Consider the following 27,132-nt stretch of genomic DNA (forward strand, 5'->3'; position numbering starts at 1 on the left):
TTGATTCAATTGACCTATCTTAACCACAATAAAAATCAATTCAATCCAACTTAAAATAAATTAATAATTTTGTAACAATTTAGAAAAATATGAAAGTTTTTATTTAAATATTTGCATATTAGCTTAAAAACGCAAAACATAATTAAAATATATGAGAATCATAGTAAAAAAATTAAGAGCGAATAATCATTTGCCCTCAACTATGATACTATTAAATAATTATTGAAATTGTAAAATATAAAACTAACCACATATATATACTTAACTTTAAGTATATCATCCAACTAATTGATTATAAATATTATTAAGTAACTTTTTTGTACTTAACATATTGACTCAAAATCACATAATATGATTAAATTAGTAATATATTAGTTATAAATAACAAACTAAAAATAATTATTAACAAACTATGTATATTCACTATTTATTGAACATGTAAACAATGAATAACAACAAATTGTCATTGAATTAATGGATGAAAATAATTTTTTTGGCTTGTAACATAAAAAACTAAAAACTAGAAATGAAATGAAATCAAACAAAATAACTATTTATATAATTCAATCTAAATTGATAATATGAATATCATGTCGACACTCCACTTTATTATGAACTTCAATATTTTGATGAAGAATTTGATAAAATCAGTTGAGAAAAAGCCGGTCAAACTCCATTAAAATATTTATATGTAAGAATTTTTAAATATGTTAAAAGCAATTTTATAAATAAATAATAGAATTAATAAAAACAGTTGAAAAAAAAAACTGGCCGAACTCCAGTAATTAGAGTACTATGTATGTACAATTTTACACAATTATCTTTCATCATACGAATAACAGAATATTTTTAACAAACTGAATCTAATAGTAGGAAATAAATGTGAAAGTTGCAATTATTTTCTTTACCGTAAATCAAGGAAAAATAAATGGGAGAGAGGGAAAGACAAAAAAACAGGCTCCACTTGTAGGGAAGGAAAATACAAGGCGGCAAATTTATTTAAAGGATACAAAAGTAAATTTAGTTCTTAATGAACCAGATATTGTAAATTAACCAGGTTTTTTTCATACATAACCCGTTTATGATTGTCCATAATGTGGTGCATAGCTTTTCCCAAAACTAAAACATTTTGTCAAAAACTATGCATAAAATCATAACCATAAAGTCGAACACAAAATTAACAAGAGAGAACAACAATTAGGTCTCTAGAAAATTATTGATCACATTTGAAATCATTCTCCATTTATTATTTCCCATTTTGCCCATGCAGTAGAGTTGATAACTCATCTAGGCATAGAATTTTGTGAACAAAATTGTCATTTTTGTTCATAAAATTTCATCGCTAGGGTATGCTTAATATAGGTACAGCTACCATCACGCATTTTGGGAACCCTCGGATTAGTCCATTTCCATGGGTTCTGCAGCTGCTGCTGCTGGCACTTCTTGTCCGACCCCTGCTTCCGTGTCTTGGCCAGGGCCGTAACCAGCATTGTTAGCCCCTTGAGGTTGAGACTCGCTGCCTTGGAATGGAGCTGGAGAGGTTAGCTCAGGAGTGGCTGGTTTTGCTGGCGTAGGCGTTGGCTTCGTCATTATTGGCCGGCAAAACCTGTGAGAATATTGGGTCTTATCAGATACTCAATTCAGAAGATCAAGGCAAAACCGAAAGTCTTTAGTTGCTGGTACCAATGGAAAGGATGGAGTTTTACTTTAAGGAATATATGTACAGTACCTATCAAGGGCTTCACACTTTTCCTTCACCTCTTGTATTTTCCCTCTCAACCAAGCTTCAGCTTCCGCACATTCATTCAAAACCTGGCAGTTGAAAACATTTATTAGGCTCCTGTTTGGTATCAATAGAATTGGGTCTGCGGAAATAGAATTGGAACCTTGAATTCCAAATCTAATGTTTGGTAGCGCAAAATATTTGAAATTCCCACAAATTGAATTCCATATCAAAAGTAGGCAACTGGAATGACAAATTGTTAGTAGTATAAAATTAGATACCTTTACACACCACTACACACAGTGCACACACACACTGCACACACGCTGCAGACACGCGTTCACACATTGCACAATTTCTTCAAATTTAGTTTAATATCAATTATATCATATTTACCGGACAAAAGATCTGAAATTGAATTGTATGTCGATTCTTTCATATTCAATTCCGTACAATCCTTAATTCAATTCAATTTAATTCCAATTTCATGTACCGATGGGAGCCTTGGTGAGATATATGTAATATAGTGCATGTGAGCGCATATGGCAAAGAATATATACCTTTTGCTTCTCCGCCGCATCAATATGGTCAAACATGGGATGAGTGGATATTGCAGCCTCCCTGTGACAATTGATGTAATAAGCAAGGCTAAACATCTGGTCATACATAGCTGCCCTCTCCGTGTGCTCCTTGTAGCTCTCCTCTATAGGATCACCTTGCTGCAAGGTTTTGGAGTACTAGTTAACAAACCCAGTGTTGTTAGGATCGCGGGGCGCATCGGGTCGATGAGGTAAAAATTCGGGTCGCGGGTCGACTGGGTCGAGAGACCCACAAATCTAGGCTAATTGTTTTGCTTTTAATATTAAATAAAATAAATATATTGCTCTAATGTTTATAATATATCAAATAATATAAATGTTGACGCAATTCATGTGAATAGAGATAAAGTGGAAAATAGAAATGATCAAAATATCAAAACAATTCATAAGTCATAACACAATAAATAATTGATACCATTGTCTGAAAATATCAAAACAAAGGAATATATGAAGGGTGGCAGCAAAAGATCTTTGAATTGTTTATTTGTTTAGGAGTGAAGAGGCCGAATTCTAAAGTGTAGAAAGTAGGTTTGAAAAGTTTGATGTGGTGCATGCATATATATAAAGAATTGTGATTCAGAGAGTCAGAAAACATGTGAGATATTTGAAAAAATCAGAGATAGCATATGTTTAGGGCGACCCAGGCGACCCACTCGACCCAACGGCGACCCTGTATCTCGATCAACCCACCCATGTTGGGGCGGTGATGGTCTCGACCCAGGCGACCCGAGCGACCCGAACGACATTTTGACAACACTGAACAAACCGTCTGGTAAAGTAAGAAGCAAAAACAGTAAACGTGACATAAGGAGCTTCAGATTTTACCTTCTTGAGCTCCTCCAGCTTGGCAACATATACATCTTTGGTTTCATCTTTACCATCCTCAGATAACCACTCTTCTACCTCCTGGAGACTGGTAATCAACTGCTCTCGCTCTGAATCCATGACAAAATCATGATACTTACCATGAAGCTGCAAATACAGTAAAAATAGTTCAGATAAATAATTAAGGTGACTCGCAGTACAAAATCAGATGACCTTTGACGTACTTTAATCCTCATATCATAAGCATAAGATTTGACAGCATTCTTCATGTCGTTGGTTTCCTTCATAACTCGATCCTGCAAAGCCATCTCCAACTCCTCCTCCACAGCTTTTTGTACATCTGGAGCAGCAAGAGCTCCAGATACAACTTCTGACACAGGCACTGTTTTCTTGTTAACCTTCTTCCTCATAGCATCCACCTGATGAGCATTACTATGGTGATATTACTAGTAGTCTAGTCCAGGACAAACACAAATACCAAAAGAAAAGGCATACAAGAAAAGGAAATGAACAAGGACCACTCAAAACACAATCCCTACAATATTAAAAACATGTTATATATACATTAACTCGACTTAAATGCAAATCTACTAGTTTAGAAGCCAATATTCTATGTAAAGGGAACATGAGAAAAAGACTCAGGTAAAATAAAAAATAGTGAACAGATAAGTGAACCAAGAGAAAGAACCAAAAACGGGCATTCCAAAGTCATCGGTGGGGAAATACTTTACACTCTATAGAGAGAAAAGTACATTTATAGGAACATATGCATAAATTATTTTAAAAATCATAGTATTTCAATATAAGCAGGAAAATTATCTTGACCTTGGTTTCCATCTGAATGGGCTTATCTCCCAACTCCGGCATGCCATTTACAGCTGCAGGAGCTCCAGTTTTTGAATCCTGCATATTTACATCCGCAGCACTTGGTGGATCAGGGTCAGCAGGAAGCTCATTAGTCTCCATCTTAGCTGGCTCGTTGTCAGACTCTTTAATAAATGGAACATCTACTTCCTCTTCTTCAAGCAGCTGTTTCATTAGCGACCATCATGTTTTTTGAGGAAAGTCAATTTTCACAAATAATAATGTAAATAGCACATAAAAGAAACAGCTCGTAAAGCCAGATAAATAGATAGCTCAGTGACCTTCTGCCAATAATTTAAGCAACCAATGACAAGTTCCTTTATTACCAAAACAACTAACACTAGCAATTTGTCCTTCCCTTCAAGTCTAAGTTTATCCCCATAATGATCAAGCCATTATCTTATACTGATAAGCATATAAGTTATGGAGTCCTAGCATAAATACAAGGCCTACCATACAAGGTAAAGGGTTGACTCCCACTTATATGTCATTCCACAATTTCATGTGGTTACAACCAGGGATTGGTATCCTTCCCTTTGAACCAGACATCCATAGACAGCACAGACCACAGGGATAACCCAATGCAAGACCCTCCATGATCAATCTATATGTTGACCATTGGGCCCACATCTTTGGTGGCACCCCTTGGTCACACCGGGTAGCCCTTATTGTTGGCCGTCCAGCCACGTTCACACACTAAAATTCATAAGCATATAGGTTAAGGAGACCTAATTTAACATAAAACCAAAGATAAATGGTTGATTCCCATTAATATGTCATTCCACTTACAGAATAAATCATATTCATTGAATGAAAAATCTAATAAACCCCTAACTTATTGTTTCTACCATCTTATACTACATGTTATCTTTTGACAAAAGTCAAACTGCAAAACAATCCCAAAAACCTGTATCCTTAAATTAATTCTAGGATAATCCAAAATGTTAAATCATATGGAATAATACAATTTTACACAACTGACAACATGCATCATTCGTGGGAAAAACAGATAGAGTTATGACATTCGTGGATAATAAACTATAATGCTAATGAAGAAAACTATGACTTTCCATAACCAAAGTTGTCTTATTATAGGCATATAAACTGGCATCAAAGGAAAAAATAATGAGAAGCATTAAACTCAGCAGATAGGATGAGAGACAAAATTTGGCCAAGAGCTTACAGTTGCAGATTCAACAGACACAATACCATGAAGATTAAGATGCACTGTGACTTCCAATTTTGCCTTCTGACCATTTGTGGACTGGAAAGGTCCAATCTGCAGTCAATGTGCCAATACAAAGGAAAATAGATGCTGAGTAAGTGGTGGAGCTACATTCAACAGACTGTTGATAGTTGGATCAAAACAAATTTGCATAGCAAACTTACCATATAACGGCTGATCTCTGCAGGAGCTTGCAATTCACTGACATCAGCATATTGTACATCTAATGTGAAGGTCTCAGACATATAGAACGTCAATTTTTCATGCTAGGTATTGGGCTTCCCTTGGGGAACACAATGCTGGTCTGCAGATTCTCACCACCTGCTCTGCTTTGTGTATCGCCATCGGGAGTTTTCCATGTCAGAGAAATGGGGAATGGGAATCTCTCGTTGACCTGCACACGGAAGGGTATATTTCAGCATTTATGTCACAGCTAATGCTAGGAGACTAATTCAGAAGTATATTATTTTGAACAATGGATTACATGAACGTAGAAGATAAAACATTAGAGCCAAGTAACTTATATGCCAGTGTTTGCGGTTATAAAACAAGAAGATATAAGTATAACTATAACTACATTAAAAGACAAAGCCAAGACAGGAATGAAAATGCACCTGGAATTCCATAGTTTTAAATGTAGGACTAAGAATACTACATTTTAAAGCACAGCCTTGGGCAACACATAAACTTGCATTCATTGTACACCTGGGCTCCATCCCGAAGAACTCAGTCAAGATCTTAATCATACCAGGGACTCGGGAGCCTGAGCCTACTACTTCAACTGAGTGTATATTCTGAATCGTTAGTCCAGCATCTGCTAGAGCCTTTTCCAGCGGCTTCTTCACACGCTCCAGAATTGAGGTGCTAATTTGTTCAAACTCCTCTATCTTGATATAGCCACTTACAACTTCAGGATTAGCACCGAGAATCTTCTTCACCCTTTCACAACAATCACGGAGCCTTTGACAAGTCGCTTCATTCTGATAAACATCAAACTTATATTCAACCTTGAATTTTGCAGCAAAATGTTGGTAAAGAGCTTGATAAAATCTCTTCCACCCAGGGAACGATCAAAAGAGTGAGCCAAAATTTTTAGCTGACCTTTCTTGAATGCAGCAATACATACTTGCAAACTTGCATGCCCTGCATCAACAAAAGCGACATTCATTACTTCATTTTCTCCAAGATCAGTCTCCCAGTAACCATAGGCCAAAGCAATAGCATCAGTCTCGTGAATAAGGCTGAGAGGGTGTAAACCAGCAATTGTGGCTGCATCAATCACAGCCCTCCTCTGGATATCAGTGAAATAAACAGGTATTCCAATGCAACAATCTACAACTTCTGCATTTAAGTTCTTTTCTGCAATGCTCTTCAAATTGGAAAACAGCATTCCCAATGCCTGGGTAGGTGTAAACATCTTATTTTCTCCCAAATACTGAACATGTATTAAGGGATAACCATCAGGCCCTTCAGTTACCGAGAAAGGCAATGACTCTAGATCACGCTGCAGCTCTGGATCAGAAAATTTGCTTCCTATCAGCCTCTTTATTTGAGATATTGTATTTTTTGGATTCATCAGACATGATGCGGTTGCTGCTGTCCCTATGAACCGCTGTTTGTCTCCAAAGGATACAAGTGAAGGAGTTTTCAGCTTTGATTCATCATTAGGCACTGCAACAATACCTCCTTGCCTTGCAACGGCAACAACACAGCTCTGATTTCCAAAATCAAAACCAACAACACTCATGTTTGCTTGGAGGTTAAAATTTGCAGCACAGTCACTCGAGCAAAAACAATGAGCTCACAACCTAAGGCACAAATATCCAAACAAATTCAGTCAACAATCATTCAGACAGACAAATTTTAGAGATAGGAATTTTGCAAAAAAAAAGGGAAGCTGGTTCAGATTAGAAGATTTGAGAAGTAGTATCCCAGCCCACACACTTAGACACACGTCCAAAAATCACTATAAAGATTTAAGCAAACTCATAGACCAAGCTGAATTTCTACAGAAAAACACATTACACTCGACCACACTATTTACATTCTTCGTCACAGAAAACTAATTGTAAATGCGCCATTACATCTCGAGTACGAAATAAACAGCAAAATTAACCTACCTTAAGCTTCAACAGCTCAAGAGGTCCTCTAATTCCACCCCAAAAAAGCCGCAATTGATTGCAAAACAAGATGCCACAAGGAATGAAAGTAAAGAAATCTGCTGACTTGAATGGCACCCAATTGACTAAAACGAAATGTCACAAAAGGAATGAAAATAAAGAAATCAAATAACCAAAACAAAATGACACAAAACGAAATCAGCTCATTTACATAAATAGAAATCTCTAGCAAACGAAAGGAATGAAAGAAGATAATGACATAAATTAATTCATAATCGTAGATACACACACTCACATGAATTCGACGACACATACACCCCCGTAACATTTGAGACACGCAACGCAAAGTATACATGTCAATTCCCCTCAACCTAAAATAAATTATCGCAAGTATGAAAACAGAATGCTGAGACACGCAACGCAAAGCCGACTGCTATAGCTTCAAAAATGTTTTCCAGAGCAGGGACTAAAATTCACGGAAAAACGAAAATTGCAAAGCACTTTGAGAAAGGGTTAGGTTTTCAGATCTCAGAAATTTTTTAAAAAAAACAAACAGATTCAGGAGCTCTACTGCGGAATCTTAAATTCAGTGGATTCAGCGGAACAAGCTCACCTCGAACTCCAATTCCTTTAGCAGCGAGAGGATTTATTCAAACCGTCTTCAGAAAAACGGGCAAGAGAAGCACAAAATCAAACGAGTTTTCTTCAATTGGTGTGCGAAATATGGCTAAGAGCAAGCAGATATAGAGATGCCCAAGGTTTTCGGTTAGTGCGGTTAACTGTGGAACCGTAATCGGCGGTTCGGTTCCGAACCGGAACTGTGAGATTTAAATCAAACCGAACCGTCATTTTGGAACCGTGGTTCGATTCAGCTCCAAAATTTCAGAATCGAAACCGTGCCGGAACTGCGAAAAACCGCCGGAAAACCGTGAAACCGTGTCGTAACCGCCAAAAATCACAGAAAAACCGGCAGTTCCGAACTGTAACCTTAACCGCCGATTTTGGAACCATAACCGCGAAACACCCTCGCGGTTCGGTTCCGGTTCAACAATTTCCAAAACCGGAACCGACGGTTCTGAAACGTAGGCATCTCTATGCGGATAGGACTAGCGGTTAGGATGTGGGGTGTCCGTTGCAATAAGATTAAAGAAGAACGAAAGGTAGGACGTCCCGAAGTAGGACGAGCGCTCGTCCACGCCCGAAAACACCTGTTGTCCTACCTTTAGTCCGTGCTCTTGTTCGCTATTGCGCAAGAACACGGACGTCCTGATTTTTTTATATACATATAGTCATAATATAATGACTAAAGGTCCATTTTGGTCCTTAACATATTGCGATTTTTTGATTTTGGTCCAAAATATTATCTTTTGAATTATTCGGTCTCTCACAAATAAAAACGGGCCACATTTGGTCCATTTTGGACGGTTCCATTAAAATTTGATGGAAACCCTAAAATTTGACCTAAACCTCACGAGGAGACCTTCGGTTCTGCCGATCTCGATGAAGATCAGCTCCTCTAACAAGGAATTGCGGGGTGAGGGTGGAGTTAGGGTTTGGGGGGGTTGGGGGTGTAGTCGGAGACATATCCGAAGCTGAGCTCGGTGACGTGCGAGGTATGGCGGGGGGGTGTAGAAGAAGTCGCAGACGACGCCGTGGGGGCGGAGGAGCAGAGGTCGTCGGGGAAGAGGCGGCGCTAGGGGGTGCCTGGGCTGACGGAGTTGAGGATGCGGTCGAATTGCCTGCCCTTGCACGTCGCCGTCCACTCGAGGACGATTTTGGCGGAGCTTGGGGAGGGGCAGTGCGGCGGCGGTGTGTAGGCGGCGAGGACCGGTGGCTAGCCGCAAGTGAAGGATAAATCGTGTTGGAGAAGGAGGTAGGAGCATGGTGCGGTGGCAGTGAGCTGGATTGGTTTGGTGAGGGAGGAGGAGGAGCGAAGGTGATGGTACGGTGGAGCTTGGCGGCAGAGATGCTGGAGGGGGAATTTCCGTCAAAAATTTGGCGGAATCGTCCAAAATGGACCAAATATGACCCGTTTTTATTTGTGAGAGACCGAATAATTCAAAAGATAATGTTTTGGACCAAAATCAAAAAATCGCAATATGTTAAGGACCAAAATTGACCTTTAGTCTAAATAATTCCTTTAGTCATTGATATCTTGTACATTAAAATATTAAGAATATATACCTATAGTCATATTATAATTTAAAATTTTAAAAGTTTTTTCATAATAAAATAATTTGATGTCAATGAATATTAGATGAATAAATTTAAAAATTAGTATTTTATCAATTTTTAAGCATACTCAAACGATAAATAATATGTTGTATTAGTTTTGAATATTAAACAAAATTCTCCATTGAGGTAAGTCAATTCAAATTTTTTTATAGTAGTATTTTGCAAATTTGAAGAGATGATTTTAAAGAGTTCTGATCAATGTCGAACTAATTTTAAAGACTGAATCAGAGACCAAATCTATCCACTCATTCATCACATCTAATGGTTATTAATAATTACATGTTCTGATTTTTTTATTGACAAAAGAGTAATTTTAGAAGATTAAATATTATGCATTATACACATTTCTTCCTATATTCCCAAACTCAACCCACTTTTCTCTCTCTACAATTAAGGCACTTGGGGTGTTAGGTTGGCCATTGGCGGGTAGTCAACCACTGCGCGCAGCAACGGCGGGGATGACTGACGATGTTGAGGTGGGGGTCGAGTTTGCGGGGACAACGAAGAGGCAGGCGGTGTTGTGCCTGACGGTGACCGACGAATTAAGGCAGCGGCGTTGGTTGGGGAATGGGGATCGAGGTAGAAGTAGAGAGAGAGAGAGAGAGAGATAGAGGTTGAGAGGGAGACGATATTGAGATAGAGGGGTCACTGGAGGAGGAGACATGGCCGGCGGCTGGCGGCGCCGGAAAGGCAGAGGCTGCGAGAGGTTTAGATAGAGGTTTAGAGGTTGCTTTGCTGGAAAATCGGTCAGTTATGAAATTGCGATTACACGTCGAGGAATTGATGGAGAACAGCTCCGACGACATCGACATTGCCTGGTTTAGTGCCGGATGGAGCATAAGCAAGAAGTTCAGCTCGATTGCGCCGGAGAAAGGCACCATCGTGGAGCTGTGCAGCCGCACCCATGGCGAAAACTTTGACAGTTGCAATTCAAACCGGGGGAGCAATGAAAACGAGAATTGGACATGTGTTAGAGCAGAGGAAGAGCAATTTTGAATAATTTTGAGTGTGTGTTGTGCATTTATTAGGTGAATTGCTGAAAGTGTGAGTAGTTATATCACAACAAGTATACCTCAAGCATATGAAGGTAGTTATGTACATTCCTTCGGAGCTGTCCCCGCTACATTTGATCTTGTCTTTCTTGAATGCTTTGTGCTCTATTGGAAGCTTGCAATGGTTCTCTGCTCTATGTTCTCCACCTGCCACAACTCAATTGATTTTCCGATATTAAGTATTGAGTTATCATTGGTTTTAATCTTAACTAAGTTTTGGTCGACCGTAAAGGTCATCTCATTCTCTCTTGAACACCCATGGTAGTTGTGTTGCACCTAAATCATTGAATAGAATATTGAAATTGAAGTTGAGTTTGTGGGATTCTCTGTTGGTAATTTGAATATGTGAGCAACTAAGTATAAAAATCATCGTTATTTAACTTGTACTGTTATTGGCTACAAATTTGGAGAAGAAAAAGTATAAAAATCATCGTTATTTAAATTTCTATATTACTTCATTCAACTAGACTATTACTCCATTCAGTTACATTATTACTTCATTCACCTAGATTATTACTACTTCATTATTTAACTATCTATATTACTTCATTTGACTAGATCACTACTTCATTTTATTCTATTCTATTACTTCATTCAAATAGTTTTATCATTTCATTCGACTAGGTTATTACTTTAAGGGATTCTTAAGCATACGGGGAAGAGTGATCACTACTTCATTCATATGTGCATTTACTTCATTCAACAAGTATACCACTTCATCACAATAGGATTTTACTTTATTGAACTTCAATTGAGTTATTACTTCAATACATTACCTTATTAAATGAGGTTATAACGTCATCAACATTGACGTACATCATACTAATAAAGATTAAATACTTCATTTTGAAAACACTTCATACAGTATATTCGCTTTAAATTTTATAAAAAGGTTAACAAATTCAAATGCAAAGTCGATGAAGTAATAATCTACTGAAATGAAGTAATAACTATTGGAATGAAGTGATAAATCTACTGGATGAAGTAATAAACTATAAATGTAATTTGACAAAAATACCCTCGGTTGAAGTAATTTGGCTACCTAATGAATGCGAAAATTTTCACTACATCATCTCATCTCATCCATTAAAAACTAGATCTAAGTGCCCTAGTTTAGTCTCTAGTTCGGTCTTTAAGACTAGATTTGTGAATAATGGGACTCTGAGTTTAAATTTTGATAAAATGGAAAAGAAATATTGAAGAGAGGGATTGGTATGCAGTGCGTGCTTTGTAATGGATGAATTACAAACCCCCAGGTCCAGAGGATTCACTAGATCATAGGGTCTAGGAGATAGTGGAACCTTCGGATATGCACTCGTTGGAAGCACACTTTCCCGCTTCAAAAACCTCAACTCACTACATTATTGGCTAGTATAGGGAAGTAAAGGATCGATCCACGAGGACGAATGAGTTGGAAATGCATTTAGAGAGTTTTGGAAGGGTTCGGCTGATGCCACACAACAAGTGGGTTGAGAACTTGATCTTGAGAAATAAAGGCTAAACTACTCTACCTACTTGGTCCAGAGAATTAAAAGTAATTTCAACACAAATGCATTCATGATGTGAAACTTGAAATTAACTTCGAAGGGTTCATTAATCTACTGGGTCGGGTAAAATAAAGTTTTCTAAAACAGTCAGACAAAAGAGCATGAAAAAGCAGCAGGATAGTTTTCCCGAAATAGCTAACGACAGAAAAAGCTGCAACTAACAAACATAAACATGAACAGAACAGAACAGAAATCCAAGCCTCCTAGCTCAACTGGTTGGGAAGGGAGGCAATGGATACCGCCCATCCAGGAGGTCAGGAGTTCGAATCCTGGATGGTGCATCCTGGGATTAATTTCCCTGTGGGCTCAAGGCTTGTTGCCTTGGGACTTTGCAAGCGTGCAGGCCTGGACCTGTCTGAGGGTGGTCAACTTACAAGCCCGGGACCCGTCTGGAGGTGGATAACTTACCGGTCTAGTACCGGCTGCGAAGAAGGCTAGTTTGTTTGGGGGCCACGAGGTGGTAGATAGCTTACATGCCTAGTACCAGCTGGGAAGAAGACTAGTTCGTTGGGGCCACGAAGGGCTGGGGTGGGCTAGTTCGTGCGGACACGAGGGGCTGGAAGAGGCCGGTTCGCTTGCCAATGTATCTCGAACTCCGATGTGTGTGTGGGTGTGTGTCCGATGTGTATGTGTGTGTGTGTGGAAAAAAAAACATGAATAGAACAGAACAGAGCATCAAAAACAGAGTAACCCCAGATCGATCATCAAACATCATGATTAAGCAGAAAATTAACAGATCTAAACTACCAAATCAAATAAATCAAAGTAACAGGCATAACCATGCAGATCCAACAAGTACGTATCAGATTCATCCTACGGGAACACAATCCACTCCAGATCTAACCGATTCAAACTCAACAACACCAAGATCCATATCTTTCAACTCCGATTCAAACAATCATCCAACAAAACAACTCAGATCCCACCGATCTCAACTCCAATCCAATATTCAATTGCGAAAAGCATCCAAAATCAGTAAAGCAACATCAAACTTGAGAAACCAAAGTAAAAACAGAAAACGTAAGTTGTAACCACGGAATTTAAGTTCAAACACAAAACTATCACCTAGCTTCCGGCAAGGAAGTCACGGCGAGAGAAATAAGCAACGGAAAAGTAAATGCGATTGTATCTTTGCTCTCTTAAGGACGGTGTTACACTTCTGAAAATACTCAAACCATCACGAACCACCCAGAAACTACCCAGAATTCCCCATTGTGCCAAGTGCGTAAGTGAGCTCAGAGTGAAAACAAGAAGTGAGCCGAGAGCTTTCTAAGATGATCTTTAAAAAACGGTTCCTTCTCTTCAATGTTTAACTCTTATTTATAGGCACGACTCTGATCCCTAGGACAATCTTGTTGTGAATTGACACTTGTGCCCCTTGAATTAGGATCTTTTAACTTTGCCCCTTTCTTCACTTTTTTTGCTTCATTTTTCCCTGCCCCTGGTAAATAGTACGCGTTTCTCGGTCCGGCAGGTTTCTTACGCACCTGAACTTACAAATATGCATTAGTGCACCGAAAACACAGAATTTTAGATCTAAACCAATGCATTAAACGAGCCTTATCAAATATATTCATTCTTGTTAGTGGAAGAATAACTATGTAACGGTTAATCTACATAATTAATTACTATGATGCAGTAAATCATTCCATAAGTGTATATATGTTGATTAAAATGGTAAATACGTAATACATTACATTAATTAATAATTATAAATATTAAATACCTAAAATATCCAATTTTGTATATACATTTGTTTTTATCTATCATTACTCTATTTGTATAATCAATTTATCATTTATCACTACTAATAACTAAAATATCAAATTTTGTATATACATTTGTTTTTATCTATCATTACTCTAATTGTATAATCAATTTATCATTTATCATTCACCGTTTATCACTAATAACTAAAATATCCAATTTTGTATATACATTTGTTTTTATCTATCATTACTCTATTTGTATAATCAATTTATCATTTATCATTCATCGTTTATCTTAGTGATGAATTGATCGACTAATTTATCTAACCTTATCATTCATTAATAAACTCTCTAATATACTCCCTTCGTCCCAATTAAATAAGGTCACTTTTATTGGACACTTAGATTAAGAAATTATATTAAATGACAATAAAATAAATAGAAGAGATAAAATAAAACACAGTAAGTGATGAAATAAAATAAGAATAATTAGATGTTTTTGTTGTAAAAAAAAGAAGGAAATGACTCAACTTTATTGGGACGTCCCAAAAAGAAATACTACGACTTAAACTTAATTGGGACGGAGGGAGTGACTTTGATAATAATTGAACAATTAACTGTTAAAGTAAATTTGTAAAATGTAATAATGATTAGTGCAAAGAAGGCATTGAATTAGACAATCATACGCCTTGCCTGTTTTTATTGCATTTTTATTTTCAATCTTATTTACTAAATATTTCATGAGTCCATATTAAAATGCATCATGTTGCTATTTTAATATGTTCATTATTAAATATTTTATCCTACTTTTAATACATGTACTACCCTACTAACTCATTTCACTGCCATTTTAGTATAAATTAATTAATATTCATATAAAAATAAAATTGATATTTATTATATTTTTCTATTTATTTATGTTTATATTCTTAAAATTCATATCAAACTAAAGTGGGATATTTAATTCTATCAGAGGAGGTAACAAACAAGTTAATTTTTATCTTTATTTTAATTCTCATGATCTTAGTAATTTAGTCTGATCTTAGTAATTTAGTACTACTATATCCGTCCATAAAAATTAATCCAATTTTTTTTTCCATTTTGGACCATCATCAAAATTAATTTTTACTACTATTTAATTATTTATTGTAAGCCTACTAACCCTCTTGAAGTGTACTTTTATCCTTTTACATGTTTTTTTACATATTTACATTTCTTGCACAAATTTTTTCACAAATGTATATTCAAATAGGAGTACTTCGTTCGTCTTGTCACAGTTGATCAATTTCTTTTTGACATAAAATTTAATAAAATTATCTTTATTGGGTTAGATGTAAAGAATAAAGTATGAGAGGAAAAAAAAGTAAGAAAGATAACAGATACTCCCTCAGTCCCAGTTAAGATGCCCCTTTCGTTTTTCGCATGCGTTTTATAAAAATCATAATAAATAGTTAAATTGAATGGAAAGTAAATTAAGAGAGCGAATAATATGGAATAGATTCTCTTCTACATTATTCTCTCTTAATTTACTTTTACTTCATTTTAACTATTTATTATGATTTTTCCAAAATATGTGTGAAAATGAAAGGGGTCATCTTAAATGGGACAGATGGACTAATAAATTAAGATAGAGAAAAGGTATTAATTTTTGCAAAAAAAATAAAAATAAAAATTCAATCACTTGCTGTGAAACAATCCAAAATAGAAAATCAAAAACTACAGTAATCTACCCAGTTGTTCCGTCAAGATTGATCACTTCTCTTCCACAGACAGCAAACTGCATTGAGCTCTTCCGAGTTCTTTCTCAAAGTAAAACGTATGATTTGATGTTGTAGCATGGGAAGGCTTCTGTGTATTCACAAAATCGTACATGAACTAACGCGTACATATGTCTCGTTGCTGGTCAGTTATGCCAGCAAGCTTGGCCCGTTCTCAGCTGCTGTCTTGGCATGTTCTTGGCTTTGATGTCTTGCCATTTGTACATCGCGATTGAAATGTGTCCTCGCTTTTGCATATGGCGCAGCTCTTGCTGAGCAAAGAAATAAATCAGCACGTAAGAAAATGTACTGGATCTGCCAAATTTAATGTGCTCCCAAGCAGTCTACATTCAAGAGAAATATTTACATGCGATTCTCTGAGCACGAAGAATGTTTTGCCTCCTTTTCCACCAACATGTCAAGCAAGTCGCTATCAGTACAAGAGCCACAAGGGATGCCAGCCCGATGCCAATTTTAGCACCAACGGAAAGATGTGGCCCGCATGTTGCTAATCCAGGGATGCCACAAAGGCCTGAGTTATCAGTAAAGCTGCACAAAGAATGGCAGAAATATTCTTAGGGGACAACTAGGGAAGCCTTATCTCATAGAGGCATGATACTGAAGTCATCTCATCTAACTCGAATTCATGAAACATAGGGGCCAAATTCATGAAACCTCAATTGATGGTCCAATATAATAATGACTGAAGATATAAATTTGACAAATAGGTACAACATACTTGAAGCTAGCTCCATGCAAGAGCCTTCCCCCGAGTGCAGCTGGAACTTTTCCTGATAAGGAGTTTCCGTTCAGGTCTCTGTGAAAAAATAGCAACAGATTAGTCAATGTCGAAGAATTTTCATTGCGTAATCAGGTAACATCTTGAAATTTCTTACAGTATCCGTAGTGATGTTAGCTGTCCAAGACCTTCAGGTATGGATCCATTGAAAGAGTTGAATGATAGATCGCTGTTGTTCAAAAATCTTGCTTCAGCATTTGTTAAGTGGATGAGGCAATTTAAGCATATTTAATTCAGTGCAAAATATGAGATAGTAAGTAGAAGGTATCAACTTGATCTATCAATGTTGGGAAATAAACACAGGCAATCACGAATATGAAAGAGAATGAACACAAGAAGTTGTTTACCCAGTTCGATACAATGTGTATCTACGTCTGGGGGCGATGCCAAGCCAGGGATTTCACTATATAATTTCAGGATGATTTAACAATGAGGGAGCACCTCTATTTATAAGTAACTAGAGAGTCATAATTCTAGTCAAACTAGGAAAAACATATTCCATAAGGAAATATCTTTTAAGGAATAAATTTATCACAAGGAAATATACTTCAAGGAAACAAATCCTAAACATGGTAGGAGATATTTTAGGCTCCATAATTAACAATCTCCCACTTGGAGACTAACAACTCCTAAACAACCATTTCCTCGTGATCTCATCCCTTCATCCGCTTAGCATCGCCTAACCTTCTCTTCAAGTTCCAAGGCCAATTGAAGCTATGCATAGCTTCAATTTCTCTAAGGTCACCACCTTAGTAAACATGTCTGCAGGATTCTCACTTCCAAGTATCTTCACAAGTTGCAGGATTTTCATCTACACTAGGTGTCGGATGTAATGATATTTCAACTCCACATGCTTTGTCCTAGAATGAAACGCTGGATTCTTCGCCAAGAAAATAGCACTCTGACTATCACTGTAGAGTATGCTACTCTTGTTCTCCTTCCCAAGTTCATCTAAGAAACTCTGCAACCACACCATCTCCTTGCTTGCCTCTGTCGCAGCTACATATTCAGCCTCCGTAGTAGACAAAGCAACAGTCTTCTGCAACTTAGAAGTCCATGAAATAGCAGTACCACCATAAGTAAATACATACCCGGTTGTGCTTCTTCTCCCATCAAGATCATTGGACGCCAAGTCTGCATCCACATAACCTGCCAGCTCGACATTCTTGCCATTGAAACATAAGACGCTTTCTGTAGTACCTCTCAAGTATCGAAGGATCCATTTAACTGCTTCCCAATGTTGCTTGCCCGGATCACCCATGAACCGGCTCACTACTCCCACTGCTTGTGCAATATCATGCCTCGTACACACCATTGCATACATAATACTGCCAATTGCTGAAGCATAAGGAATTTTCTTCATTTCAGCACGTTCTTCTTTTGTACTCGGCGACTCCTTCTTCGACAGCTTAAAGTGACTGCCCAAAGGCACACTTACTGGCTTCGAATTATCCATGTTGAATCTTTCCAAAACCTTACCAATGTAAGCAGCTTGCGAAAGATACAATTTTCCTGCCGCCTTGTCACGCTCGATTCTCATGCCCAAAATTTGATTAGCCTCTCCAAGATCTTTCATGGAGAATCGTTCAGATAATTGCCTTTTCAACTTATCCATCTCCTTTTGATCACCTCATGCGATCAACATATCATCAACATATAATAACAGAATAAGATAGCTCTTGTCAAACCTCTTGTAGTGACAACAATGGTCAGCGTAGCATCTTTTATAGCCAATCTTCATCATGAATCCATCAAACTTCTTGTACCACTGCTTTGGAGCTTGCTTTAAACAATACAAGCTCTTCTTCAACTTGCATACAAGGTTTTCCATTTCTTTTACTATGAATCCTTCAGGCTGTGTCATGTACAACTCATCGTCCAAATCACCATGAAGGAATGCCGTCTTTACATCCATCTGATGTAACAATAGATTTTCTGCAACTACCATACTCAACACTAAACGAATAGTAGTTAGTTTCACAACAGGAGTGAACACATCTATATAATCAATACCGTATCGTTGCTCAAATCCCTTGACAACCAGCCTAGCCTTGTAGCGCTTGCTACCATCAGCTTCACCTTTGATTCGATAGACCCACTTGCAATGCAATGCCTTTTTCCCTTTAGAAAGTTCCACAAGCTCCCATGTGCCATTTAGGAGAAGAGAGGCAAACTCGTCATCCATGACAATTTTCCACCTTCGTTTATCAGGGCCTTCTCCTGCCTCTGCATAACACTCGGGCTCACCACCATCAGTAAGTAACAAATAAAAATTAGAGGGCGAGGACCTATCAGGTGCACGTCGCTCTCTAGTCGATTTAGGCAGCGGAATAGTCGGTGGTGGAGTGCTTGGTTCTTCTTCAAGCACCTCTTCAGCATTCTGACTCTCCTTGCTCCCACTCGAGTTTGAGATGTCTAGCTCGACCACTTGTGGCTCAGAACTGCTGGGACTTGACGCCTCCAATCTATCCTTGTACAATATCTGTTCATTGAAGATGACATCTCTACTGCGAATAACCTTACGGTTCTGCTCATCCCAGAGTCTATAACCGAACTCATCGCCTCCATAACCAATGAACGTACACTTAATAGATTTAGCATCCAACTTACTTCTCTCAACGGAACTAACATGAGCATAAGCAACACAACCAAAGATGCGTAGGAAAGATAGATTTACCTCTTTTCCTGTCCAAACCTCCTCGGGTATCCGAAACTCCAAGGGAACTGATGGACCTCTATTAATTAGGAATGCAGCTGTGTTGACTGCATCTGCCCAAAAACTCTTTGGCAATCCACTTTTCAACCTCATGCATCTTGCTCGCTCATTCAACGTTCTGTTCATGCGCTCTGCGATTCCATTCTGCTGTGGAGTTCCTTTCACAGTTTTCTCCATGCGGATTCCATTCTCGGCGCAGAATTCCTTGAACTTTGCAAGTTCATATTCTCCTCCATTATCGGATCTTAGACACTTCACCTTCATCCCGGTTTCAGTTTCAACAAGGGCTTTCCATTTCCTGAAAGCGTCAAACGCATCGGATTTACTCTTCAGAAAATAAACCCATAGCTTTCGAGTAGAGTCGTCGATGAAAGTCATATAATATTCAGAGCCTCCTAGGAACTTCACAGGTGCTGGTTCCCATAGATCAGTGTGGACCATCTCCAACTTCTGTGTCTTCAATTTTCTGCCTCCTCTTGAGAAACTCACCATTTTCTATTTCCCAAACACGCAATCCTCGCACAGGCCAACTTCAACAGTTTTCAAGCCAGGCAGTAAACCTCTTGAGCACATTATCTTCATCCCTTTCTCGCTCATGTGGCCAAGACGACAGTGCCACAAATCTGCATTATTTGCCTCACTTGCAATATCAATGCAATCTTTGGAGTTAGTTGTGGTATACAACGTACCCTCCTTCTTACCTCGAGCTATTATCATAGCTCCCTTGGTAATCTTCCAATTGTTGCAGCCAAACGTCACGGTGTACCCTTCTGCATCAAGCTGCCCAATCGAAATCAAACTTCTATGCAATCCAGGAATGTGTCTGACTCCATTCAGTTTTATTACGGATCCATTGGACGTCACTACCTTCACGTTTCCCTTTCCCACGATATCTAAGGGCTTGTCATCAGCCAGATGTACCTTCCCAAAATCGCCAGAAACGTAGTCTTCCATTATCTCCACATTGCTGCAGGAGTGAAACGACGCCCCAGAATCCAATACCCACGATTCCATCGGACTACTGACGCTCAAGACCAACGCCTCGCCATCGTCATCAGACATGGTAGCGTTTGCTGTCTTCTTGTCCTTCTGATCCTTATTCTTATACTTCTTCGGTGCCTCACATTGATTTCTAAAATGCCCAAACTCATCACAATTCCAGCATTTAACTTTATCCAAATCCTTCTTGGATTGACTCCTTCCTCTGGAATTTGATCTTCCACGATTTTGCTTTCCCTTCGATCTGCCTCTCTGTTCTGTATTCAGTGCTGATCCCGAAGTAGAAGATCCTGATTCTCTCCGGCGAACTTCCTCACCAATCATTAGATCTCTTACTCTGTCAACTGTTAGTTTTGTCTCTGCAGCAGTAACTGTAGTCACTGTGCCAGCCCAACTCTCAGGCAGAGACGATAGCAAAATCAGGGCACGACTTTCATCATCGAATTTTATATTAACCGAGTTCAGTTGCGAAGTAATCATGTTGAACTCGTTGAGATGTTGCACCAGCTTTCCCTCTTGCATTCTAAAATTAAACAATCGTCTAATCAGATGTACCTTGTTTGCCGTTGATGGTTTCTGATACATGTCCTCCAAGATCTTTATCATCTCCTTTGTCGACTTTGCTGCAGTCATGTGATAAGCCACATCCTTGGACAACGATAGCCTAATCGCGCTCATCGCTTTTCTGTCCAGCAGCTCCCACTCCTCATGTTCCATCTTTTCGGGTTTGGTTTTTAAAGGCTTCCAGAGATCTTTACCGTACAGGTAATCCTCAATCTGCATCTTCCAAAATCCGAAATCAGATCCATCGAACTTCTCTACAGCAATTTTCTCGTCGATCCCCATCGTGATTTCTGCATCTTAAACCCTAGGCTCTTGATACCAGTTGTTGGGAAATAAACACAGGCAATCACGAATATGAAAGAGAATGAACACAAGAAGTTGTTTACCCAGTTCGATACAATGTGTATCTACGTTTGGGGGCGATGCCAAGCCAGGGATTTCACTATATAATTTCAGGATGATTTAACAATGAGGGAGCACCTCTATTTATAAGTAACTAGAGAGCCATAATTCTAGTCAAACTAGGAAACATATTCCATAAGGAAATATCTTTTAAGGAATAAATTTATCACAAGGAAATATACTTCAAGGAAACAAATCCTAAACATGGTAGGAGATATTTTAGGCTCCATAATTAACAATCAACAGTAGATCATGAAGGAGAAAATGATTGACTGCATTTGTCATATTGTCACATTGTCCCCTCTTAATGGTCTGCGCACTCTATTAGTCTTAAATGTTTATTCAGAGATCAAGAGCGCGATCTGGGATCAAAAGTTATCCATCAAAGGATGCAGGAGTTACTCTGGTGCGCTTTATACACGTACCGTGTTTGTAAGTTACATACTCGTATCTTCACTTCTACCTTAGAGTTATGTACAATCAAACTAAAACAGCAAAGCCCCCAGCTTTTTTTAACTCATTTCAACAACTTAATAGAAATTAAAACCTATTCCAAGTTTTATATACTAGGAATCCTATCAAAAAGGCATAATTCAGAGAATTGTTTTGAAGATCATTCATTATTCTGAGTCCAGAGCTTTTGGTTACTTGAGATGGAGTAAAGAAAAAAGAAAACATGACAGCTGCAACATCTACCGTTGTACACTAACATAAAACATCAACAAAGATAAGCAAGTTCAGATTTCACCATTCTTCTCCACACTTCAGAGGAGAGAAACCAAAGAAATAAATCTCAAACCAGGCTAACAATGGTGTAAATTTTACTCACAGAATCTCCAGTGTAGGAATTGATCCAAGTGAAGAGGGAATGCCCCCAGAAATGCTGTTCCCACTTAAATTTCTGTAAACACAAAATTTACATAAATATGAGATAAAGAGAATATTTGCTTTACTATAATGCAATGTAAAGACTTTCTACATCAAGCCATGCCATGCATATGATTTTTATATCTGACGAGTGGAGAAATGTAGTATCATTCACAGTACCATAAAAAGAAACTCATAAGAATCTGCTTATCAATTTATGCATAATTTATTATCATAACTAGATGGCCCCGATTTGACTTACATGCTCTGGAGATGGCGAAGATGAGATATATCATTTGGTAAGAAACCCCTCAAACCCTGATTGTCAAGAATTCTGAACTCGCAATGCAAATAAAAGAATTAATACATAAAATTCGATCATGAATGGAGAAAACAAAGTATAAGTGAATGGTACGATTTACATTGGGAATAATGGTTTTCTGATGAATGCCAGACAATCCAACTAGACTACTATCATGATAAGCATTTGGTTACAATTTTCAAACTTTTATCGCTAAAACAGAAACACACAAAGGGATGCTGTTAAACACAAAATCAGTAAGTACGCATCTAGTCAAAGTCACAGTGACTCTTTGCCAGAAATAAGCATCTAAGAAATGATTCCAGGTAATCTTCAAAAATCTAGAAGGGGCAATTTCAAATAGCAAAAGAAGACTATAAGTAGAAAAGTAAAAAGAGACTATCCTACCTGTAGCTCATGATATTCCCTTATCAGTTTATTACGGTGGATTTTTTGTGAAGGTATCTCCTACAATTTTGTAGTGAGAACACAGCCCATGTCATGGGTAAACTTTATGCGATCAAGGTTCAAATTCGAACAAGCCTTTAGAGACAAAAAAAATTCTGTATGTTGGAACTTAAGATATTTCCTCCTCATAAAAGTATCAGCTTCAGCAGTATCAATCTTTGAATTCAATAGTTCTGATCAAAGCATGCCTGCTAAGAACTGTATGAATCTAGTTTACTTTTCTTGGTAATTACATTTGTTTTTATTTTTGTCAGTTGCTTAATAATGCATCAAGTAATTCAGTCACTTCAATGGTAAGGCATTTACAAATCTCATCTCTGCTTCAAAAAGGGGTAGATTTTTAGATTTATTTTCATATAAAAGACCAAGGTAGGGATCAAGTGCATACAGCCCATCAATAACATGTTTACTGATACTTCTGTTATACTGACAGTCCACTCCACTCCATGGATGCTGTTCGGGAACACAAGGATCACCATTCCACCCTAAACGGAGAGGAAGACCAAGAGCGCCCTTCAACTTTTGCAAAGCCTCAACTACAAGGAAAAAAGTTTTAACACTTATAATTCTAGAGAGGGATGAAAATGACATGATAGCTAAGACAGTCTCAAGAAACCACGAACAATTACAAAAGGATTGTGTCCAATTGGTTTGAAAAGTGATCGTTTTTATATACTCCCTCCGTCCCCTAAACATATGAACTTTTGAAATGGCACGGGTTTTAATGCAAAATTGGTAAAGAGAGAGATAGAAAGAAAAGCGTGTTAGTGGAAAATGGGTCACACCTCATTTGAGAGAAAGAAATTTCCTTGAATAGAAAGTTTCTATTTTTAGGGGACGAAGGGAGTAATAACTATGGCCATCATCCAATAAAGAACACACTGCCAGAATCGCCAAAAAAGCAGTTTTTGTCAATAATGCCTCTGTGACAACTATTGGTGTGCTTAAAAGTTCATTTTGCTTAGATATGCATGTTCCAGTAGATACACTCAAGAGACTATTGGCCAATTTGGAATGCAGATGGTACACCTTGGACTAGGAATGTTATCTTGATAGTGATTTTTTCTATGTCGCATGATCAGGGTAGAGTTTCCAGGGTTAGAGTTAGCCAACAAAGTAAGAAGTTTGCCCGGGGCACCTGAATATCTTATATTACTTATATTACACACCCCCCTAAATTCCCATAATTGTACCAGTTCTCTAAGAATCGAGGATAACTGTAAGCATCAAAGCTTGGGGAAACAGAATATTAGATACATAAAAGAATTACTCCCTCCTACTCCAAGAATATTAAAAGAGAGTTATCTCTGGTCATCAACATTGTCCTAAAGATTCCACTATTGCTATTGATACTTACATAGCCCAGCTGGTGAATTTTGTGGAATATCCTTTTTTTACCGAAGTTGAGGAAGGAGGTGCTGGATTAATATTGAATAATATTGTACTCTAATTAATCAATGACTATGTTGTGTTGGTCAAAAGGATATCCCTTCTCCTGAATGAAAGGAAGCAAATAAATCACATTCACTTTTATGAATGGCCAAAACCGGAAATGCATAAATAACTTCAGGGAATAAAATTATGTCTTAACAGATATTGACTGAGATCCTAATTCCTCTTTCACTTTGAAACTCAACAGAAGATAATATTTTCTTATAAGAGGCAGACCCATTCTAGCAAGTAAGACATGAGCTAGATGATTGCATAAGAAATACTTATCTCCATACCTCAGCAATGATGTAAATCTAGGTGTGTTAAATAAGATGCAGAATATAATTGGAAACTCAGGTTTGATAAATATGATTTGTATTTGGCTTACTCTCAGCTGGCAGCGTTTTGGATTCAGCTAAAACAAGCTCCAAAAGCTCTATAGCACAGATTAAAGCATAATTTCCTTTTGTAGGATGCAAAGTTATGGTCAAACTCCTCCCACTGACAGCATATGTTTTGTTCAAGACAAGCGCGCTGTTTATGTCCCCAGACATACTAACAATGTCAACATCTCGAAATGCAAGGTCACCATTGATCAGGACATCAAACACCCTCTGTCCTGCTTCAGTGACTGAAGGATCTATTTCAGCAAAATGCAACCAAATGGAGTAATTCCTAGTAGGTTCAACCTCCATTGTGTACATTAAATCAGGTTGCGTATCAGTGCTGATGAGAGCGTTTTGATAGAGAGCTTCTGGATAAAAGTTGGGCGACTGGGAGCTCTGTTTGATGCTTTTCTGAGTAGATATGACTTTATCAGAATTCTCACCAAATGTGGGGAGTAAATTCCAAAATCGGTCACCGCCCCACCGGTCTGCACTGTAATCAGCACCAAACTTAGATTTCTCAGCACCACAATTAAGTCGCCTGTCGGTTCTGAGAATAGTTCCTTGACCATACCCGCCGCCAAAATAATAAGCCCTATTATCTATCTGAAGAATTTCAATGGAAAGAATAGCTGGATCTCCATGCCCAGTGCTATGGAAGCAAAGAGTTGATGTTCCATCTTTTAGAAAAATGAGGCCTTCAACAAATGCATGCTCATCATCATGATTGCTCCAACCAGATGGAAGTGAATAAATCAAGGTTCCCTCAATTGAGACATCAAACAAAGGTTCATTGTCAAAGCTAGGTTCTGCAAGCAATCCGAAGAAGATCCTTACAAGATAATGGCCACGGGGAACTTTCTTTATGTTGTAGCAGTTTTCAGTACCCTCAGACAAAGGAAAATATCGGAGTGTCTTGAGTGGAGGAGAGATGAAACTAGGGGTGATCGCATTAGCAGGAATGCCTCCGGTGTATGCAAAATCCTTGTACCAGTGAGTATTTGTTGGAGAAGTATAAACATCATCACGAGCTCCGCAGCTTATTCGCAATGCATATGGTGCTGTCAAAACACAAAATTCATGAAGTGAAAAGGGCTTTATTGCTAAGTAAGCACAGACACCTACCTATTCAAGAAACATAATACATTCATAAAAACTTCACATGGAAATGCATTGTAAAATACTAACAATTACTAAATGCCACATGTAAATCAACACATACTGGCGAAAAATCTTCAATTGACTTGGGCGCTCAAAGTAGACCTAGACCCCAAAGCTTTCACGCTCTTGCTAAATGTCCTAACACTCCCAACCAATCTACAAGCTTCTAACTTGGACTAGCAAGAGCTCATTTCAACAAAAATATGTTCAAAATCCTCACTCTCGACACACTTAACAATAAAACTAAACCAAAATTAAATCCACGTTACTCCCATTTCATCGAATTGTTAACATCAAATAACCCCATAAGCTCCAGATTAACTCAAAGCCCTAAAACAGTTCATACATATCCACTAACTAATCGACCACATCACTTCAAGATGCACTAATCTCTCGCGTGCAACGCGTAGTTGTGTGTGAGTGTGTTTTAAAGTGAGAGAGAGATGAACCTCGAGCAAGAGAAGGCTTCGGGGCAAATAATAAGGAAGTCAAGAGTAAGAGCACCCGAAATTCCAGCATTGCTGCTCCGACTTCAGATTAGCAAAAGTGAACAAGCTTCTTCGGGTTAATCAAGGAAAAAGTGAATGACATTCCGTCTTGGATCCCTACCCTTTATTCTGGTGCCCAATCTTGGATGGAGTTGATTGAGATTCTTCAATTCTTGACCGCGATTTCGCCGTAATATTAAATACTTATTGGAAAAAGGGAAGTTGTAGCGTGGTGCAGGTAAAACAGTTGACAATTTATTCTAGTGGAGTGAATGTCGACTGAAGTGAAAAAATAGGAAAAAAATGGAAACTTTATCTCTCCAATTTCGAGTCTATTTGACCCGTGATATGCTCTTCTTAGTTTCCTTTTCGTGGACTTTTTGGCTTGCAATGGAGTGCTGGTAGGCTGTCTCATTCCGTAGAAGTTAGAACCCACTTCTACCAAATACCACGCGACCACATTCTCGGATCGCCTTAGAGCATTAGCAATTGCCCCCGTCCCTGCAGAATTCCGATCGGCGTGCCGGAATTTCACGGCGTACGTCCGCCATTGTGCATGGTAGGCACGGATACGGAATTCCGCCGAGGACACAGCAGTTCCGCGACGTTTACGCGGAATTCCATCTCGACGTCCGCGCATAATTCCCGTTTATTGCATTAAATGTTTTTTTTAAAATTTCTATAAATACGTCCCGTTGAACTTCATTTCATTCGCACCACTTGTATTAACGAGTATCTCTCTCTGAAATTACCTTTCTTTCGAAGAACAATGGAGCACCACGATAGCGATTCCCCCGCCACTAGCAACTCACCGGCGCCTTATTTTCCCGTCAGCGGGAGTGCCGGAATGCCGAGGATGATGCACCAATCTCAAATTCCATCGGGAATGATGCC

At 38.2% G+C, this 27,132-nt stretch overlaps 1 protein-coding gene and 1 pseudogene across 1 annotated transcript; both read right to left on the minus strand.

Moving 5' to 3' along the window:
- Positions 1 to 971: 971 nt before the first annotated feature.
- On the minus strand, positions 972 to 7,961 carry LOC121741943 (annotated as a pseudogene).
- A 7,560-nt stretch (positions 7,962 to 15,521) lies between these two features.
- LOC121742494 (receptor-like protein 4) lies at positions 15,522 to 26,536 on the minus strand. The gene is made up of 9 exons (XM_042135636.1): positions 26,200 to 26,536; positions 24,592 to 25,650; positions 23,161 to 23,308; positions 22,266 to 22,337; positions 21,966 to 22,037; positions 16,553 to 16,624; positions 16,396 to 16,473; positions 16,024 to 16,205; positions 15,522 to 15,928 (listed from the first exon to the last, which is right to left on the minus strand). Exons 1-9 carry the CDS (start codon positions 26,267 to 26,269, stop codon positions 15,807 to 15,809), a joined length of 1,875 nt encoding a protein of 624 aa, XP_041991570.1. The 5' UTR covers positions 26,270 to 26,536; the 3' UTR covers positions 15,522 to 15,806.
- Between the last annotated feature and the right edge of the window lie 596 nt (positions 26,537 to 27,132).

The sequence above is a fragment of the Salvia splendens genome, chromosome 7, assembly GCF_004379255.2.
Source record: "Salvia splendens isolate huo1 chromosome 7, SspV2, whole genome shotgun sequence".
Lineage (NCBI taxonomy): Eukaryota > Viridiplantae > Streptophyta > Magnoliopsida > Lamiales > Lamiaceae > Salvia > Salvia splendens.

Bases quoted from the DNA above. Each gene is read 5' to 3' on its own strand.
- LOC121742494 (XM_042135636.1), bottom strand. From the start codon at position 26,269: ATGCTGGAATTTCGGGTGCTCTTACTCTTGACTTCCTTATTATTTGCC. The intron at 16,206-16,395 runs GTATGTTGTACC...TTCTTTGTGCAG, and splicing joins TTGCATGGAGCTAGCTTCAA to CTTTACTGATAACTCAGGCC. The intron at 15,929-16,023 runs GTAAATATTTCT...TTCTTTGCTCAG, and splicing joins TCGTGCTCAGAGAATCGCAT to CAAGAGCTGCGCCATATGCA.